This window comes from Bombyx mori, chromosome 8, assembly GCF_030269925.1.
Source record: "Bombyx mori chromosome 8, ASM3026992v2".
Taxonomy (NCBI): domain Eukaryota; kingdom Metazoa; phylum Arthropoda; class Insecta; order Lepidoptera; family Bombycidae; genus Bombyx; species Bombyx mori.
The window spans coordinates 6,568,955-6,588,668 of NC_085114.1; the positions used below are offsets into that span (position 1 = coordinate 6,568,955).

Consider the following 19,714-nt stretch of genomic DNA (forward strand, 5'->3'; position numbering starts at 1 on the left):
GCTTGTTTAAATATAAATAAATATACATATGTATATTTTTAATTGCTCAATTCTTTAAGTGTAACAAATTCTAAATAAATAGCTTCTACATCATCCAAGTGTATATTTTTGTTGTTACAGATCACACCAATTTTTTTTTATTTCGGGCCTGGGGCCGAACCTCCTACGAGGTCCCCGCGCCTAGGGGGCGCGCGGTGTATGTGAGACTCAACGATCTGCAGGTGTTGAGAGCAGATCGCGGGCCCAAGGATTTTAGGGCCCACCCACTAAACGACTCCCCTGCACTCTTACACCCGACGTCCGATCTCCGTCCGGGGTCAGAACCCGGTCAGAGTAGGGGGGTTCCCGCGGTCAACACTACAACCAGACACGCGGCGCCACCCCGAGGACGCCCGACCGACGGGTCGTCGAGACAATAGTCGACGACCAACGACGTCGGTCTCCGCGGTACGGCGGCCCTATATGGTCGCCCGGGCGGTGCCGCTGGTGTTCTGGGATACCCCACTGGGCCAGAACCAGCCTGCCGGGTCGGAATGCGATACACCACCTACCGGGTTGCTCTTCAACAGTATGTTCGACGACGACAGTGACGACGAAAATGTGGACCGCATCGCAGTCCGCAGCCGCTGACGCGCCGTTCCGTCCTCCTGGTGCCAGCGCGCTAGAGTGACGGTAGCGTGCGGCGCAGCCTCAACCCCCTTAGGTCGCCCTCCTCCGACCCCCGGTTCGACGGCGGCGGCACGGCGCCGAGAGGGAAGAAGAGCTCTCCCTCTCCTGTTCCGCCGCCTCCTTCTGCGAGTTGGTGGACTCGCAGAAGTCGAGCATCGCCTGCCAGGACTCGTCGCTGCCGAGCATCGTAGCCACGACGGTCGGAAGCGACAAGTCCGGTCCTATTTTTGCAACGAGGACGCGGCGCTGCTCCGCGAAAGCGGGGCAGTATGCGAGCGTGTGCTCCGCCGTGTCCTCGTTGCAGCCACTGCAGTGGTGGCACTTCGGTGTCGGCTCCCTCCGGGCGACGAGGTGCAGGTAGCGACCGAAGCAGCCGTGTCCCGTGAGCACCTGCGTCGCTCGGAAGGTGAGACGTCCTCGGTCGCGATTCACCCAGTCCGAGAGGACCGGGCTCACGCCAACATGAACGTTAACATAGATCACGGCATTAGAAGTTTTCTGAGCTTACTCAGCTCTATACCACCATTTTCTCAATTTCAACAGCAAAGCATTTATTGTAGTACTCATGGGTCCCGCTGAACATTCGGATATTTCACTCAATAATATAATATTGTAATGACGCCAAAACCTTTCAGGAAACAGATATTTTTAACTAATTAATAAGAAATAAATGAATAAAATTTTCAGAGATAATGGTAGTACTAAACTTACCGGGTAGGATTGAATAAAGATTTATAAATTTCCAAAATGAAACATTTCCATTTGGATCTTGGAATTTTAAAAATGCTATGCTGTGTACTTCACAACAACTAAACCAAATCAATCTAATTTATTTTGTAATCATTAAACTGATATTACGGTTTGTGTTATACGGTTCATATCAGTCAATTAATACATTATTCGGACAATAGAGTATGGTGGGAAAAGGTGTTTTCGGTATTTTGCTTGTTCGCTTGGTTCCTTCATGTACGAAACATGGAAGAATCCAACTCCGGCTTACTAGAGGTAGCTCGAAATTGATCCATCGCGGCATCGCTAGCACAGCCGTCATACAATACGAGACTTCATCACGTCCTTATGGATCCATCAGATTCAAAAACCCTTGCATTAGACACCTTTAGCTCTAACACTAGGAGTAGGGACCGGTAACCGTACTCGTCGAACTCGGCAAAGAGTTCGACGTGCAGCCTAACCTAAGCATCAGCCCGTTGAGTTTCTCACCGCATATTCTCAGCGGGTCGCGATTTCGATCCGGTAGTAGATTCATTCGCGAAGCAGCTACTCTTGAGTTATTAGGTCTCCTTAAGAGGCGGTCAGGTAGCTGTTCGCAAATCCCACCACTACTGGCTGAGACCTCGCTCGCCCACCTGCCCTGGTAAAACTGAAAAGGCCTCCGGGCCATCAGTGATCTCTCAAACATAAAAAAAAACAAAAACAAGACTTTAAGACTGTCTCAAGGATGGCGACAGCTTTCACGTTGTGGTATTTCTTAGCTTCGGTAGCCGCTTAACCCCAGGCGAGCGTGCCTATCACGCGGCAAACGCCTGGGTCCCCGCACAAAGCGGGTGGAGCCCGAAACTCTTAAGGGCCGGGTCACGGATGGGACCCTAGTCCTAACCCCCTGCTCGGCGGCAGCGGGTTTCTGCGAAGTGAAGAGAGCTTTGCCTCACTCGTCCCGTCGCCTCCTTCCGCGACATGGTACACTCGCAGAAGTCGCGCATAGACCTCCAGGGCTCGTCGCCGCCAAGCATCAATGCCACGATGCCAGGCAGCTACAAGTCCGGTCCTAACTTTGCGACCAGGACACGACGCTGCACCTCCCAAGCGGGGCAGATAGCTTGCGTATGCTCCACTGTGTGCAGGTCGTATCCACAATGGTGGCACCTCGTCGTCGGCTCAGCTCCTATCCATCCATCCAGGGTTAGGCTAATCTTAATCTAACAAGACGCTATTTTAATAATTCATTGATTATTTATCTACGTGTAGAATCCTCGACTGGCTTCTAAAATAAATAAAACTACAACCTTGATCATTTAGATATTGTTTATTTTTAAAATGATGACATATCTTTTAAGAGCTATCATAACATACATTATGATTACTTTATTTACATTTAAATAATATCACTTCGTAAATTTAAAATGTATGATAAATTAAATGTTAGACGGCATTCTCTCTTATAAAATAAACTAATATTATACCTTAAATAAATTTGTGACTTTACAATACTATGAGAATTAATGCCATTAGGATTAATTGTTTCTCTCGACATAAGTAGGGCAATTTGATGAAGATTCAATTTCTCGATTACAATTAGTTAAAATTTATGAAAACTATATGTAATTTAACTGCCATAAACTCTTAATACATACATAATCTTCATCAAAATTCGGTTTAAATTCAAAATAGTTTATAATATTTTCGATTTGAGATTGCACATCATACATGTCTTTCCTATCACGGTTGACCTACTACTAAATTTGCAAATGTTAAATATATCTTTACGTGGTAAATTAAACTATAATAATATAATTTTTTCAACAATTCACTGTCCGTTAACGGTAACTATGAAATAAAGGAAGACACGTGTCTTAGTATTGGCGGTAACGAAGCTTAATTATGATGGTTAAAATTGAGCATTAAAAAAAGCTATCTAAAAATCAAGGTGAGTTTACATCTATAATATATTAATGGAACTAATCCACAGTGTTTTAAAATTTTCGTAATTAGTCATTCAATTAAATTACTTACAAATAATTTTCCAAATTGAGAATATAACGAATACGCGACTTTTTTTGTGAAATATTTATGTATGAAGAGAAGAGAAGATAGAGTATATTTTCTAAATCGCATTTAAATGAATCAAGTTTACGAACAACAAGCGAATTAAATAAATGATCTGTATTATTTTACGTCTTATTTAATTAATAACAACGTTATTTTGATAAAAAGTTTACTGCCTATGTTAAGTCTACATTTACACGTACAGCTAGTGTATAACTTAACCTATTCATGGAAGACTAAGTGATTTTGCTGTTTAAGGCACTTGAAATTAATTCTCATCATGCCTGCTTTGAATTCATTATCTCGACAGTTAAAAACGGCTTCAATCTTTTTAACGAACTGCCATTTATTCCGTGTTGGTCGTCTTGAAAGGTGCTCCAGGCGACATCGTTTTAACAACCAGCGTAAATGAGCCTTAATGGTCACAGATAAAACATAAAAGGGACTATCGCTACGCTATAAATATTTACAAACGATTTTATGGCACTATCTTCTAGATTTACGAAGTTATAGATCCTTAAAGGACAACAAGTCCATTAGTAAAATACTGCCACAGATGTCATCAACAAATATACATCTTATAAAACTAGTGATATGAAATTCACTATGGACGTTTAAATCTTTTATGTAACTTGATATTCATAATGTATTTGTAATTATTTTTCAGCATTGAAATTGCTATTCCTCATTGTAATTGTTTACAATTCGCGTCGATTTAATCATCCATATGAACATGCTCTTTGTTAAAATAAAATAAAATTTATCGAAAGCTACCTACACACTACATTTTACATATCTACATTATTTACGAAGTGCAACGGAAATGTAAAAGTGATTTATTTCAATCCTTAACATAGACGTCTCACGAAGGAAAATAAAATATGACACTTAGAATTTTCTTTTAAATACAAAATTTCAATTATCTCTAAACACTAATTATCACACAAACTGACCGCACAGACTCATAATAATGCCAATTGTGGGCACATAGGAACTTCAACTCCATCAACTTGACAGAAAACTTACGTACAATATCACAGAAAGAAACTTGGAACGATAGGGGTGTCACCACGGCCTCCAGGGTTTTTCTTCTGGCTGCTTTCTCGTGACTAATGCTAAAGGTGCTGCATCCTCCGAGGAAGGAGGGGGTGTTCCCCAACCAGAACTCTCGGGCGAGTAGCATCTCTGTTCTGATGTTGAAGACGATGCATCTCTTGGTGACAGCGGCACTAAGTTGGGTAGCCCCCCTATAGCGCTAGTCGTCACACCCGCGGGCAACACTAAAGCTATATCGCCGTTAGAGAGACGTGTTGGCAGCAAACGCACACCGGAACCGGGACCCGCTGCCGGGAAAATATTAACTGTTAATAACTAGAATTATGATTTGCATACAATGTGTACAGAGAGACACTTAGTTTATTGTGACGTAGCGGTTTGTTTTATTATTCAATGATACAAAGACATTAAGGAAGGACCGCAATATCTATTAGCAAGTGTAATTAAAACTACTTTGGCTAAAACTACTTTTAAATGGCAAAAAATGGTGGTAATACCCTCTTGTGAGTCCGCGCGGGTAGGTACCACCACCCTGCCTATTTCTGCCGTGAAGCAGTAATGCTTTTCGGTTTGAAGGGTGGGGCAGCCGTTGTAAACTATACTTGAGACCTTAGAACTTATATCTCATGGTGAGTGGCGCATTTACGTTGTAGATGTCTATGGGCTCCAGTAACCATTTAACACAAGGTAGGCTGTGAGCTCGTCCACCCAACTAAGCAATAATAATAATAAAAAAGTCAAAACGTCAAAAATGTATGACAGAAAAAAATGTGAGATTAAAACCGTAAAAATTGTTTTAATTACGTCTACGACTCGCGGAATCTGAAATTATTATGTACCATTACTGGGTGCATGAAAAGCTTTGAACTTGGATACGTTTAACTACTATTTTAAAGTGAAGGTGTAAAATTTGTAACTATACTTGAGACCTTAGAACTTATATCTCAAGGTGGGTGGCGCATTTACGTCGTAGATGTCTATGGGCCCGAGTAACCACTTAACACCAGGTGGGCTGTAAGCTCGTCTGTCCACCTAGGAAAAAAAAAAAGTAAAATAAAATAAAAGTCAAAACGTCAAAAATGTATGACAGTAAAAATGTGAGATTAAAACCGTAAAATTTGTTTTAATTACGTCTACGACTCGCAAAATCTGAAATTATTATGTACCATTACTGGGTGCATGAAAAGCTTTGAACTTGGATATATTTAACTACTATTTTTTTAAATATTTAAAGTGAAGGTGTATAATTAACAATGACCGTTACCAGCAATGAAAATTGTGGAATGTTGGTTGCCGGGGTCGTCTGTATCCGAAGGCGGTGTGGGTGCACTTGCAGGCCTTGTTCCAGAAGTGCTATTAACGCAGGTTTCCAAATGCCTGACGAGCCTTCTCCGCAATGCAGGCTCCATGCCTTGGAACTTTGCCACCTCTGTGACGCACTGTCTATAGCCGGCCCGGAACTTGTCCGGTGAAACGGCACCCTCTGACCGTAGACCTTCTAGATGCTTCACTGTCATTTCTAATATGTCGGCTTTTTCGAGCTTCGAATGTCTAGCTGGCTGTTGAAAGAAAAATAAACGTCACAAAACAATTCTAGAACATTTTTTTGAAAGGGCATATAAAAAATCACTACATAGTATAAAACAAAGTCGCTTTCTCTGTCCCTATATCCCTATGTATGCTTAAATCTTTAAAACTACGCAACGGATTTTGATGCGGTTTTTTTAATAGATAGAGTGATTGAAGAGGAAGGTTTATGTGTATAATAATATCCATTAAATAGTGGAAAAACCAATAATAAATTAAAGTTTCCGAAGCGAAGCGAGGGTGGGTCGCTAGTAACCTATAAATATGAAGTTATAATAGAAAACACGAATTCGAAATAAATCGTCTTGTAAACATGTAAATTTTCAGTTTTGGGAACATCTACGAAGTCAATTTTACGTACATAATTGAAATTCTACAGATTAGCATCGGGAAAATTATTCGTATATACACATATTACTTACATCTTTTTTCATCGCGTCTAAGATCAGCGCTTTCAACTCGTTGAGACAGTTGTTGATGCGCGCCCGACGTCTCTTCTCCATAATTGGCTTGTTACTCTGTAACAAATGGACATGTTAATTTTTTTAAATTAACCTTCCTGTTTATTATTATAATCAGTGTAGAAGTGTATTTAAAAAAAAAAAAACTAAGTTACACTTTTGATATTTTAAGCCATTCATTTTTTTATTGTCATGATTATTATGATTATTATTATAAATGCTGTTTGCGTTAACAGTATTTAGAAAAAAAAAAACGAAAGAAGAAATTGACGTGTGTGCATAATACAATTATGTTACCGCACTTGGGTAAAAAAATTAACACTTTGCTATTATGTTCAAACACGCCTATTCCAAGTAAGAAGGAATAGGAATAATATTATTATAATATGTTACATGCGAATGTGCTTTGTGTATCAGTAAATTTGCATCCACTTATACACGACACTGATCACGAGATCCTACACGCAATGTACGGCAAAATACTTATACTTTCCGTTACATAATTATTCTACTTTACATCTGTCCTTTTTGTGTATTTCTTTCATATCTATATGTAGATTTGTTTGTGTTTAAGCGTCAGTTGTTCGATTATGTCGAAATTTTCTAAGTGTTTTCGTAACTTTAAGAAAGCAGCAACCCACAATAGTTAGCTGAAGATTTTTCGATTGCGGAGTGCAGCATAATAATACATATTTAGATCTAGTCGAAAGGGGCGATTCTCGTAACAAAAATAATAGTAGAAGCGGCTGTAAAGATAGTAGTAAATAGATGCTTTTTATTGTTCTACTAGCGACCCGCCCTCGCTTCGCTTCGGAAACTGTGATTTATTATTGATTTCTCCACTATTTAATGGATGTTATTATACATATAAACCTTCCTCTTCAATCACACTATCTATTAAAAAAAAACCGCATCAAAATCCGTTGCGTAGTTTTAAAGATTTAAGTATACATAGGGATATAGGGACAGAGAAAGCGATTTTGTTTTATACTGTGTAGTGAAGTAACAAGACGATACCCGACGGCATCGGCAGTGGGTTATAAAATCAGAACCCTACTACCCATTCCTTGACACATGAGATTGAAGTCACAATTGTATTGTGTTATAAGGGCTGTGCCAGCTTTCAAACTGAAACACGCAGTTTCTCGCCGTGCTCACGATATCCCTTTAATCACCACTAAAATCCTTTATTCATCAAACATCATCATTTTACGAGAGCGTGTCTGTCATAATAGTACTAATTTTAATTTTATCAGTAATCTAGATAGGACGTGTTTATAATGTACATACATATGTAACAATAGAATGAAAATTACGAAACAAATTAGTGCTAAATATAGCCTTACTTATCTTGTTAACGAATGCGCAAAAAGAAACCGTGGTAAAAACAGACACGTGACAGACGTGATTAATGTCGTGTAACAATACGAATTTGATGGCGCGTGTGTGTCGCCTCACTTCAAGGTGAAGGTCGCGTTTAGTCGTGAGATCCACGATGCGCGCCTCTTTTGTCGTGACGCGGTCATTACTCACATGACGAGTTAAAATTCTACAATACATTAGATAATGGTTTAGATACTTATGTAGTTTTTTTTTATTGCCCTTGTAGGCAGACGAGCAAACCGCCGCACCCGATGTGTGGCTACCGTCGCCCATGTACATCAGCAATGCCAGAAGTAGAACGAAGCCGCTGCCTACCGTTAAAAGTTACATACTGTATATAAATTTCAACTCGAACGCCTTAAAGTTTTGTTCGTTCAATCTCATTTTATTTTTTTTATGATTGAAGTGTTACAGGATGCCTGGAGGCCTTTCCAGTTTCACCAGGACAGGTGGGCGAGCAAAGGCTCAGCCAGGAGGGGTGGGATTTGCTAACAGCTGCCCGAGCGCCTCCGAAGGAGACCTAACAACTTAAGATTAGCTGCTTCGCGAATGAATCTACTACCGGATCGGAATCGCGAACCGCTGAGAAGATCCGGCGAGAAACTCAGCGAACTGATTTATAGGTTAGGTTGCACGTCGAACTCTTTGTCGAGTTCGACGAGTACGGTTACCGGGGTCCCTAAGCCTGCTCCTAATATTAGAGCTGAAGGCGTCTAATGCAAAGGTTATTGGATCTGATGGATCCGTAAGGACGTGTCTCATTTAAGTATTGTTCGAAGCAGAATAACTTTGAAACATAGCAAATTTATTTCTTAATTAAATATTCTAGTAAATTAAAGCACTCTAACTAGTATCAATGTAAAGCACTTGTATTCAATAAAATATGATTCTTGACGACTATGTTTAAGAGTTTCCTAATTCACATTAATGGTACTTACTGTCTCATGTTTTGTCATTAACTTTCCGAAACATAATAAAAAAGAAATATACTTTCATTTATTTTATAAACATAAGCGCCTTTTACACAATTATCAAAAAAAAAGAACTACCTAATCGTTGGTAGTGAAGGGGCTATTCCAACTTCATGCGGACCGGTAGGTGAGCTCACGGGCTCAACTTGAGAGAATTGCTAACACTATATAGCTCTAGGAACAGCAGTGCTTCGCTGAATCTACTACCAGATCGGAATCGCGATCCACTGAGAAGACCCGACGAGAAACTCAGAGGGTAATTATCAACGTTTAACTGGATACCGCTATACCAAGGGCGGATCCAGCTTTGGCGCCAGGAGGGGCTCACATAGTCGTGGTCAAGTCAAGAAATTATAATTTAATTTTGATAACAATAAATAAAGTAAAAAGTAGGTATTTTATTAATGTATGTAAGTACATATTGAAGGTATGTAGTTACATAAAATCTGTATTGTGGGTGGCAAAATATATAAATAAAATCATTACGTTCAATTAGCGGATTACCTAAGTTTTTTTTTTATTTATTTTTTATTGCCCTTGTAGGAAGACGAGCATACGGCCCACCTGATGGTGAGTGGTTACCGTTGCCCATGGACTTCAGCAATGCCAGGGGCAGAGCCAAGCCGCTGCCTACGGCTCAATACTCTCCACAAGCCTCGTTTGAAGAAGGACATGTCATAGCGCTCGGGAAACACCGTGGAGGGGAGCTCATTCCATAGCCGGATGTTACGTGGCAAAAAAGATCTCTGGAAACGCACTGTGGATGACCGCAGTGGCTCCAGGTAGTACGGATGAACTCTACTCCGATGGCGGGCGGTGCGATGGTAAAAACGAGATGCCGGTATCATCTCGAACAATTCCTCAGAGCACTCCCCATGGAACATACGGTATAAAATACAGAGAGAACCGAAGTCCCTCCGCAGACCCAGAGGTTCCAAACGATCCGTCCTGGAACTAGCTCAGGGGGGGGGCGGGTCATGACCCCCATTATCCCCCTGGATCCGCCGTTGCGCTATACTGGGCATGGGAATATATTCTAAAGTTCCTTAATCAAGAGAAATGCGAGAGTCAGAGATAAATTGGCTATTTCACAAAACAATGTTAAAGAACAGCTAATTGTATTCACATAGTGGCGTAGCAAATAACAGTCAGTGTTCTCCTACACCTAGGTATATATAAGTATATCCATATTTTAACGCCGCACGCCTCATGCAATAAAATCGGTTGTGACGAGGGCGGCACGTGGCGAAGCACATAGCGGACATTCGACTCAGGCAGGGCTACTAACAAACGTTATTTATTTCGCCTTAAATAATACATATTTTTAATAAGAAAATCATCTTTTTCGATCTTTACATGGACTCATTTCAACAATTTATAATGCATTTTTATAAATGATAAAATACCACCGGGTGAGTCGTCAGCTTATTTGCCCATATATAAGTTAAGAAAAAATGGTGCGCGTGAAAGAAGTGACATCTTTTTTTTTCGGCTTGTAGTATTGTGACACCTATGTTTTAATAGTCAAAGAGTACCTTCACAAATCAATAAGCCAAAAGACTAATTAAGTTGTCTATTATATCTGGTCTATTGTTTTATTATTTAGACAGGTGCGAGCTCCTAAGACGCTCTACCATCAGTGCGAAACTCAGCCAGTATTTCAAAAACCAAATCTAATCTACAAAGAAGTCATCACACATTTATTTTGTCCAATTCTTGTTTCAATAAATACGTAACAAATGTAACAATTTGAATAAAGTGATCATCCCTAATAATCAAACGTGTCGCGTTAAAATGTACATAGCAAATCGCGACGATTCATCGCAAGCCGTTGGTCATCACGTTCGAACGATGTGCACTGCCCGCACGTGTGTCAAGTGCTTTATTTATCTATGTTTGCTAGTGTTAGCAAATTCTCTTAGATTGTGCCCGTGAGCTCATCAGCGCGTAGCTAGAATAGCCCCTTAGGCTACAAGCGAATAAGTAGGGAAAAAATCTATGTTTTATATTTAACTAGCAACCCGCCCTGGCTTCGCTTCGGAAACTGTAATTTATTATTAATTTCTCCACTATTTAATGGATGTTATTATGCATATAAATCTTCCTCTTCAATCACTCTATCTATAAAAAAAACCGCATCAAAATCCGTTGCGTAGTTTTAAAGATTTAAGCAAACATAGGGATATAGGGACAGAGAAAGCGACTTTGTTTTATGTTTTTTTTTTAATGCCCTTGTAGGCAGACGAGCATACGGCCCACCTGATGGTGAGTGGTTACCGCCGCCCATGGACTTCAGCAATGCCAGGGGCAGAGCCAAGCCAATTAATCAAAACAACAAACCCAATAGGCTTCGGAAACTAGTTCACCTCAGGCGGGTCGTATGTTCGATCATCCCATCGGGCTGTGCATTTAAAAAAAAAAGCTTAATTTAATCTCCACTGAGTTTGTTTGATAGTATCACGTTAGTATTGATTACACATGAAGCTACGAATTTTGAGACGTTGTTTTATTTTAACGCGACCCCAGACAGAGTCCGTGATCGTGAGTCGTGACGGCTTGCGTAATGTTTGGCGACCGACGCCGTATGGAATTAGTCGCCAGGCGCCAGCCGACTCATCCCCGGAGATCGACACGTGCCAAATCTTTGTCTGCTATAACAATAACTTTAGGTGTTTTTTTTTTGATTGTGTAAAGAAAACAGTGTTGCCATTGAATTTTACGGCCTTAAGGACTTTTTGTAAATGTGAACCATCTTAAAATTTTCGGACATTTACACATGTTAGAATAGTTAAAGTTGATTTAAATTTGAAAACTAAAACATTTCTTTAAGAATGTGTCAATACTTGAACTTTAACTAACTTCACAAGTACAAAATATAATAATACAGTAACAACCAATCTCGTTGTACTTGAATCTGTTTTTAATAAATTTAATCAGTCATACACATATTTAAATCTGATTAAAATTTACGATGACACATATACAGGTCTTATCTAATTCACATACAACTACCGTGGCTTTAATAAAATTAATCTATTTTAGAACTCATAAATTACCAAACTCCCGAGATTAGAGAATCTGTAGCGAGTGCAGGAAGCTATTAATGGTCGTCAATCTATCATGTAATGATAAACATCTCGGGCGGTAGTGCGCGGCGTCGCGTGTGACCGACCCGACGACACCCACGCTCACGCCTGCACTCCCGCACCTACTCAATAGGACGCTTGCGTTCGATAACATGTCATCAATTATAGGCAATGATATAGGCAACAGATTTTAGATCGTACGTGTCGTCCAGCCGTACAAGATCGGCGTTATAATCACACAATACAGCGACGTTTTTATTTTTGTTCGAAGCTAACAAAACAATATACGTAAAAGTTTCTTCATTTTAAATGGCAGATGTAATGTATGCGCGTACAACTCGATAAACTGCTCATTTCTGTGACTTCATTCTCGCTCCTGTTGTTCTTGTTTTTTTTTTCTTCCAAAAACGATTTACGGTAAACGTAATCATTAAGAGGCCTTTTTCGTTCTCTAAAATTTAATAAGCAAATTTTGCTATAATAATTACGGATTGTTAGTTTAGCATTTATTTAAATATCTTTTCTGTCACTAACGTTTAATTTAAATAAAATAAAATAAAAAAATAATTTTGATCAAAATATATACTCTGTACCGATTTCCGTCGATATCACTTTACTGCACGAGCGTGCTTCCGTAATGGCATTTCCAGTCGCAGTATGGATATGGTGCACAGGCGCGTGCCGGAAGTGCGACGTCCGTTCTCACGTGTTGTTGGCACGCGATGCTCCGCGATGCCAACACATACAGACACTGTGCGATCAACAATCTAATAGCTACTGATATCCCAACACAATATTGACTTCCTAAATAATAGTATAAGTTTTTTTTTTTTACTTGACCTCCTAAATAATAGTATAAGTTTTTTTTTTTGACTTAACCTCCCAAAATAATAGGACAAGTTTTTTTTTGACAAATCGCAGCTTAACGTCACAAAATGGGAATAAATCTACATGTTCAAAATTAGATTTTCTTTTAATAGTAATAATTTCAACTTGTATTATTAATGTGTGTGTGTGTGTATTATTAATATGTGTATGTAATGTAATTATTAACCCATCGACTACTGTGTAGGTCACCGGTGCCCGACGCGACCCACTGAAGTAATTATGTCGATTTTCGTTATTAAGGCGCCTGGATCGACTCGACTAACTTCGCCTTCTTTTGTTCGTTAATGTAAGTTTTAGCATTTTACACCTCTTACAGATAGATTCGTTCTCAGTATCTTCGGCTTCGTCTTTCCTAGAGATATTCCAGCGCCTTATTAGGAAGATCGAAGAGGGAAATCGACATAATTACTTCAGTGCGCCGCGTAGAGCACCGATGACCTACACGGCAGTCGAAGGGTTAATATTAAAACAACGTGTAGTATTTTTATTCCATAGAAATTTTAAATATTTCATAAAAGTCTATTATGATAATAATTTTTTTATATAAAAATAAGTAACACGGGGTGTATTTATGAAAAATCCAAGCAGATCTATGAACCTACCTACTTAGAATCTATATTATCGAACGACCATGTCCTCCACATCAGAGTGCTAACCGATGACACAAGCAAAACAAGCTGGAATAATTTATTTAATGTCAAGTGGCGTTTAAACAGCAACTGGACTAGTCGGCATTCCCACGACAATTAGAAAACGGACGGGCGGCGCGTGGGTCGCCCGCCTGCCCACGCTGCGCCGCGCCGCCTTGACTCATAGCAACGTCTACCGACCACCACGGTTGACGAACGATGTATATGGATCGAGTGTGGGAAGGGCGCCAAGAGCATGAACAAATTTAATTTTATGTCGCGATAAGTGCTTCACGGCTCATGCATCAGTTGATCTATTTGATTTAAGAGACGGTCTATTAACTTTGGAAATTATTAAAAATCTTAAGAATATTATAGTAGAAATTTTAGAATTTAGTAGAAATTATAATTTGCGTAATTACTGGTGGTGGGACGTCTTGTGAGTCCGCACGGGATACCTACCCGCTACCACCCTGCCTGCGTTTCGGTTTGAAAGGGTTGGGCAGCCGTTGTAACTATACTGAGACTTTAGAACTATCTCAAGGTGGGTGGCGGCATTTATTTTGTGGATGTCTATGGGCTCCGGTAACCACTTAACACCAAGTGGGCTGTGAGCTCGTCCACCGACCTATGCAATAAAAAATATATATAAAACAGAACGCAGATATTCTGAGGTTGGTAGTTTAAGGCAGTACCAGTATCATAGCTTGAAGGATCGGAACAAAAACCATAAAGAACTAGTTAAACGAAGTTAACAATATCGGGCCACATAAGTCATTCCGTGGTGGGTGGCGTGGGAAACTTAATCACGTTTAATAGCATCAGTAATATAATGTGAAAATGGTCTTAATAAACGAACAGACTATAGCTTAGCAGCCGGCGATTAACTTTAGCTCCCTTATGAATATTATTATCGGCTATATTTTCTATGAATACATAATAAAATTTAAATGAAACTCTATAAAAAATAAACAATATCTAATAGTTTGAATTTGAAAAATATACTTGTAGAATCGCGGTACTTAAAATTAACTGAAATGCTCAAAACCATGAATTTATTATTTGCAAAGGTTCCCATACCCCCTTTAGAAGTATGATCAGACCTTCAACTGGTACCATTTTACTGTTTTCGTATCCAAATTATAAATAAAACTTTAAAGTTAGTGTCAGTAGGCTAAAATAAACATCAAAGACTAGCACAGTAACTTAGTTACAATTAAAAATAGTAAAACGCTAAAAACTTTAAATAAAGTAATCAAATTACATGACCGATTATTGGGATTACCGCTTTCATTTTAGATTAGATTAGATCTTAGATTTAGATTTTCAGAAGTAACGTACAAAAGTTTTAGCATTGAGACAAACCTTGCTTGATTTCCCTGAGGCGAGCCCTAAACACCAGCGCAGCTTAGTTTGGATTTTATTTACATCTCTATAAAATACGTTTCAGTTTGTCGTTTGTAACAGGGGACGTGGGCAATAATTTACAATGAGCGACATCACGCGTCGTCGTGACGGGTCGTTTTGCGTGATTCGCGGTGTGGTGCTAATGGGTGGTAGCTTAAATACACGACACGAGATTAGCGTGCCACTGAGCAGTATAGGACGACTATGTAAATGTTGAATTTCAATCTATCACAAGAGAATCTATATTATTAATACGTGAAGCAAAAACTTTGTATCACTTTTTACGAAAATTGCGCGGACGGAGGAGTATGAAATTTTCCACACTTATAGAGAATATAGAGAAGAAGTGCACAATGCTAATATTTTTTTAAATAATGCTTAAAAAATACAACAAATCAATAATGAAAACATTACACACACTACCATGTATTTGACATACACACGCATGCATACTATTTATTTATTGTCAAACTTTTGTTCTTAACGTCTGTGGTCAAATTGAGAATAGATTAAATATTGTTTGTCTTTATTAATATTTTTCTATAGTAGTCTTGGCGAAATTTGTGATTATAGAAGTGTGTCTTTGAAAATAGAATCATAATAGTGTACAAACTTATAATTTCAATTAATTATAGTCGAATTTCGACTACCGGGCGACCACTAGTTCTGGTTAAACTTCAATTTACACTGTATAATTAATTAAAAATGCCTGCTATAGCCAATTAGTACCTTGGTAGGTCTTACCTTCTGTCTCAACAATAATTGATCAGAAAGAACAATTCAAATTATAAAAAGTGTTCAAACTTTCAACTCAGTCGAATAAACGACTTTCAAATGTATAGAACACAAGTACACGTAATGTTGATGTTTAATTTAAAAAAAATTGAAGATTTCGATAATTCGTAAGTTAACTCCCTTTCATTAGAGGCCACGCGAAAACTATAAGCAGTATAAAAATGGAAGTATGATATGTATGTGAACTGAATAGCCAATGAATAGAAAATAGGAGAAAAAAAACCAGATATGCTATGGCACTGAGAACCAAATAAATCAATATAAATATAAATCAAACCAATATAATATTTGCTTGATGCTATATAATTGCTTTGTTGATGCTTTGATTTTTTCAAGATATGGTATATTTTGGAGCTTGTACTTTGACTTATTTATTAAATTTATCATTTACTTGCAATTTCAAATGGTTACACAAGTAACGAACAAATAACAATTCAATTCGTCTTCAATTGTCGTAGTTGTCAATAGTTTAAAGCATGAATCATCCCAACTTCTTTGTGCGTAGTCCAACACGCTGTTGCTCGATTTTATAATATCCCATAGACACAACCAAAGACACAGTTTCTCGCCGAATCTTCTCAATGGCTCGAGATTCCGCTTCGGTAGTAGAATCAGCGAAGCACTTCTCTTGATAAGTATTAGCAACTCTCTCAAATTGAACCCGTGATCTCATCTACTGGTCCGTGAGTACTTGGAATAGCCTCCAAAAAAATGATAGCGTAAATGGTGTTACGCAAGTACCCATCGTAATCATTAGGCTTATAGTATATTACAGAATTACGGAATAACGGTTATTCTCTCTTGGAATTGAAACCGCATGATTGTTGAGTAGCCGGAGTATCTTAGAGTAAAGAAGTATCATTCAGTGAGGGATTAGAATAAGCTGTAACGCTGGTAATCATTAGAATTCTAAGGATACACGGTGAGCAAGTTATAGGTATATATTCTAATGAAGGGTAATTTCCGTGTCTAAAAATTCAAAATCCAACAACGCATTAACTTTCTATATGACTATCGTTTCAGCCATAAGGTGCGTAGAATGCAACACTGCATACTGGATGGATGGATACCTACTGCTTCCAGTGTGAACGAATTAGTGTATGTAATATTACTATGCAATGCTCAACTAGGTGGGACTTGGTATATTTAAGCCTTTAAATGTGTTTGATAGAACTTATTAAATTAAATACATATATATACCTTCGATCAATAATAGTATTATTGATAGAAGACATATACGGAAACACAATTCTGATTAAATTTTATAAACAAATTTCTATATTATGAAAACTCCTGTGAGTCGCGACCGCGATTCGCTGTAGCTGTCGCTAAATAAATCCGATACACGCATTTCTCATGCTCTAGTTTGATTGCAAGAACAAACCAAACACAGCTGACAAACGACGCACAGATAATAATTTATTTCAGATAAAAATATATATTGTCTAGGTTGATGAACGATTTCACAACTCGCTTGCTTGTTCGTTGACTACTGGAGCTCTCACAGTCTGCACAACGTGAATGCCACCACCCACCTTGGAACATGGAGTCTACGTGTCAATTTTATAGAATTATTATTCATCTCTTCAAATTGGAACGACTGTCTTGTGGTAGAAATTGCCAGGGCGGCGATAGCTATCCGCACGAACTTACAATACGCCTTATTACCAGAAAATGCTGGTTGACGATTGCAGTACGTTGGTCCACTACTCAGAGAACGCTAGTGCCTATTCTCGGGTGAATTCCTTGGTGGCTTTTTACGAAACCCAAATTAGATGTCGCTTTTCTAAATCAGCCGTGAAATAAATAAAATACAAGTTTTTAATTCTACTCAGAAAAATAATAATTCCAAACCATATTCCAAAGCATAATAGACACTTATTCAAATTACGTGCCTTGGAAAATATTATGCATTTTTTTCTACAGCCATATGCTTTTTCTGCAATAATTAATCCACTCACTATGTTAACTTCCTCACGACTATTGCATTTTTCGTCAAATACTCTACCGAAAAATAAATTTTACAACAAATGTTCAAACATTAAACATTTAAAATTACAATTAAAGTTAAATTTAATTTAATTTTAATGTTTAATTAATAAAAAATAAAAATAAATAAATTGAACAATTGAAAAAATAGATAACTAAACAAATAACGCATTTCTCGACTGCTGCTTATTAAAAGAATAGGCACTTGTTCAAAAATTGAGGAAATAAGTCTGATTGTAGATAATATATATTTTAATACCGAAATATTTTAAACATATTCAAATATTTTAATATATTAAAAGATTGGAATTTATATCAAACAATTTAGCTTTAATTAATGTCACATACTTCATATACATAATATCCCTATTGAAAATTTATCAGTCCTCGTTGAAGTCTTTTATTTGATGATTATCATGTATTTTCCTTAATTATACTGATTAAAATCTAATATCTTTTGGTTAATAAGGTTTCTACATTTATGTTATTTATAAAGTCTATACTATGATTAGTTTATTAGCTATTTAAAACAAGAAGCGCAAAAAAAAAAACATTATTTACCCTTCTATTATCACTTGATTTTTTCTGATCATTTTGTCCTGAATTATTGACAGCGTTCATCACCACGACAGGGTTGGATACGCCCTGTTGAGGGCTGCCAGCGATACCAGTCACCATTGTTACTGCACTCCACTAATATAAAGTCACTGCATTATCGCAAATTTGGAAAGTTCTGAATCATACACGTCTATCTCGCTTTACGGCCGGCGCGCGACTGTGAATCCTTGCGACAGTCTCGTGCAATGTCGTGTCGTACGAGGAATAAGCGCGCGACTGAGTAGCGCGAGTTGGCAATTGGCACGATGCCGAGGCAGACCGTAGACACGCTCGCAGTGGGCACACTGGGCACGCGACGCTCGCTTCTACAGAACGCTATACCACACTCCTAGGCCTCACGCGTCTTTCGCCTTCGCGCGTGCCTTGGGCGCGGTTCCAACATCGAATTGACGGAAAAAGGAAAATAAAGAAATCATTCGTATCATTCAAACTTTGTAAGCAATTTTTCTAATGAAATACATACTTAACAAATGTTCACGGTTGACTTCCACGGTGAAGGAATAATATCGTGTAATAAAATCAAACCCGCGAAATTATACTTTGCGTAATTACTGGTGGTAACGACGAGCTCACATAGACATCTATAACGTAAATGCGCCATCCACCTTGAGATATAAGTTCTAAGGTCTCAGTATAGTTACAACGGCTACCCCACCCTTCAAACCGAAACGCATTACTGCTTCACGACAGAAATAGGCAGAGTGGTGGTACCCACCCGCGCGGACTCACAAGAGGTCCTACCACCGGTAATTACGCAAATTATAATTTTGCGGGTTTAATTTTTATTACACGATGTTATTCCTTCACTGTGGAAGTCAATTGTGAACATTTGTTGAGTACGTATTTCATTAAAAAAATTGGTACCCGCCTGAGATTCGAACACCGGTGCATCGCTCAACACGAATGCACCGGACGTCTTATCCGTTAGGCCACGACGACTTCAATAATACTTCGACTTTAATAAATATGAAAATGCTCGGAATTAAATAAAAATAATAATTTTGTTTTTCCTTTGATTTGTCCCTCGTAGGACGGATTCATTTTGTTTGTTTTAAGTTTATTTTATACAAAAGTTTAGGTCTTTTATTTATCGATTGAGGCACTACGAAGTCTGCCGGGTCAGCTAGTTTTTCATAAAAACTGGTTTCGTGTGACGTGTGACAAAGGAGAAGCACGCATGTATATTAGTCAAACGTTGGCTGTTGATGACATCACCGGTGACTCCGCTCGTCTAATGTGTTGACAATGGCCATAAATTCGTTAGAGTCTACCGCTCGCGAGATCAAACAGACCGCGTTCAGCTTCTGTTTTGCATATGCATGGTTAGTCCATCCGTATCCGTTGCCCTATATTGTTTACGTTATTGTCTGTATTCAACGAAAGGAATTTAA

General features: G+C 38.5%; 1 protein-coding gene across 1 annotated transcript; it reads right to left on the minus strand.

Annotated features, from left to right (window-relative positions):
- Nucleotides 1-2,694: 2,694 nt before the first annotated feature.
- On the minus strand, nucleotides 2,695-18,647 carry LOC101742467 (protein hairy). Its single transcript, XM_004932202.5, has 4 exons — nucleotides 18,267-18,647; nucleotides 6,519-6,614; nucleotides 5,774-6,068; nucleotides 2,695-4,796 (listed from the first exon to the last, which is right to left on the minus strand). The coding sequence occupies exons 1-4, from the start codon at nucleotides 18,381-18,383 to the stop codon at nucleotides 4,519-4,521; spliced, it is 786 nt and encodes a 261-aa protein (XP_004932259.1). The 5' UTR covers nucleotides 18,384-18,647; the 3' UTR covers nucleotides 2,695-4,518.
- Nucleotides 18,648-19,714: the final 1,067 nt, after the last annotated feature.

Bases quoted from the DNA above. Each gene is read 5' to 3' on its own strand.
- LOC101742467 (XM_004932202.5), bottom strand. From the start codon at position 18,383: ATGGTGACTGGTATCGCTGGCAGCCCTCAACAGGGCGTATCCAACCCT. The intron at 6,615-18,266 runs GTAAATAATGTT...CATTTGTTACAG, and splicing joins AATCAAGTGATAATAGAAGG to AGTAACAAGCCAATTATGGA. The intron at 4,797-5,773 runs GTAACGGTCATT...TTTTCCCGGCAG, and splicing joins TTCCACAATTTTCATTGCTG to CGGGTCCCGGTTCCGGTGTG.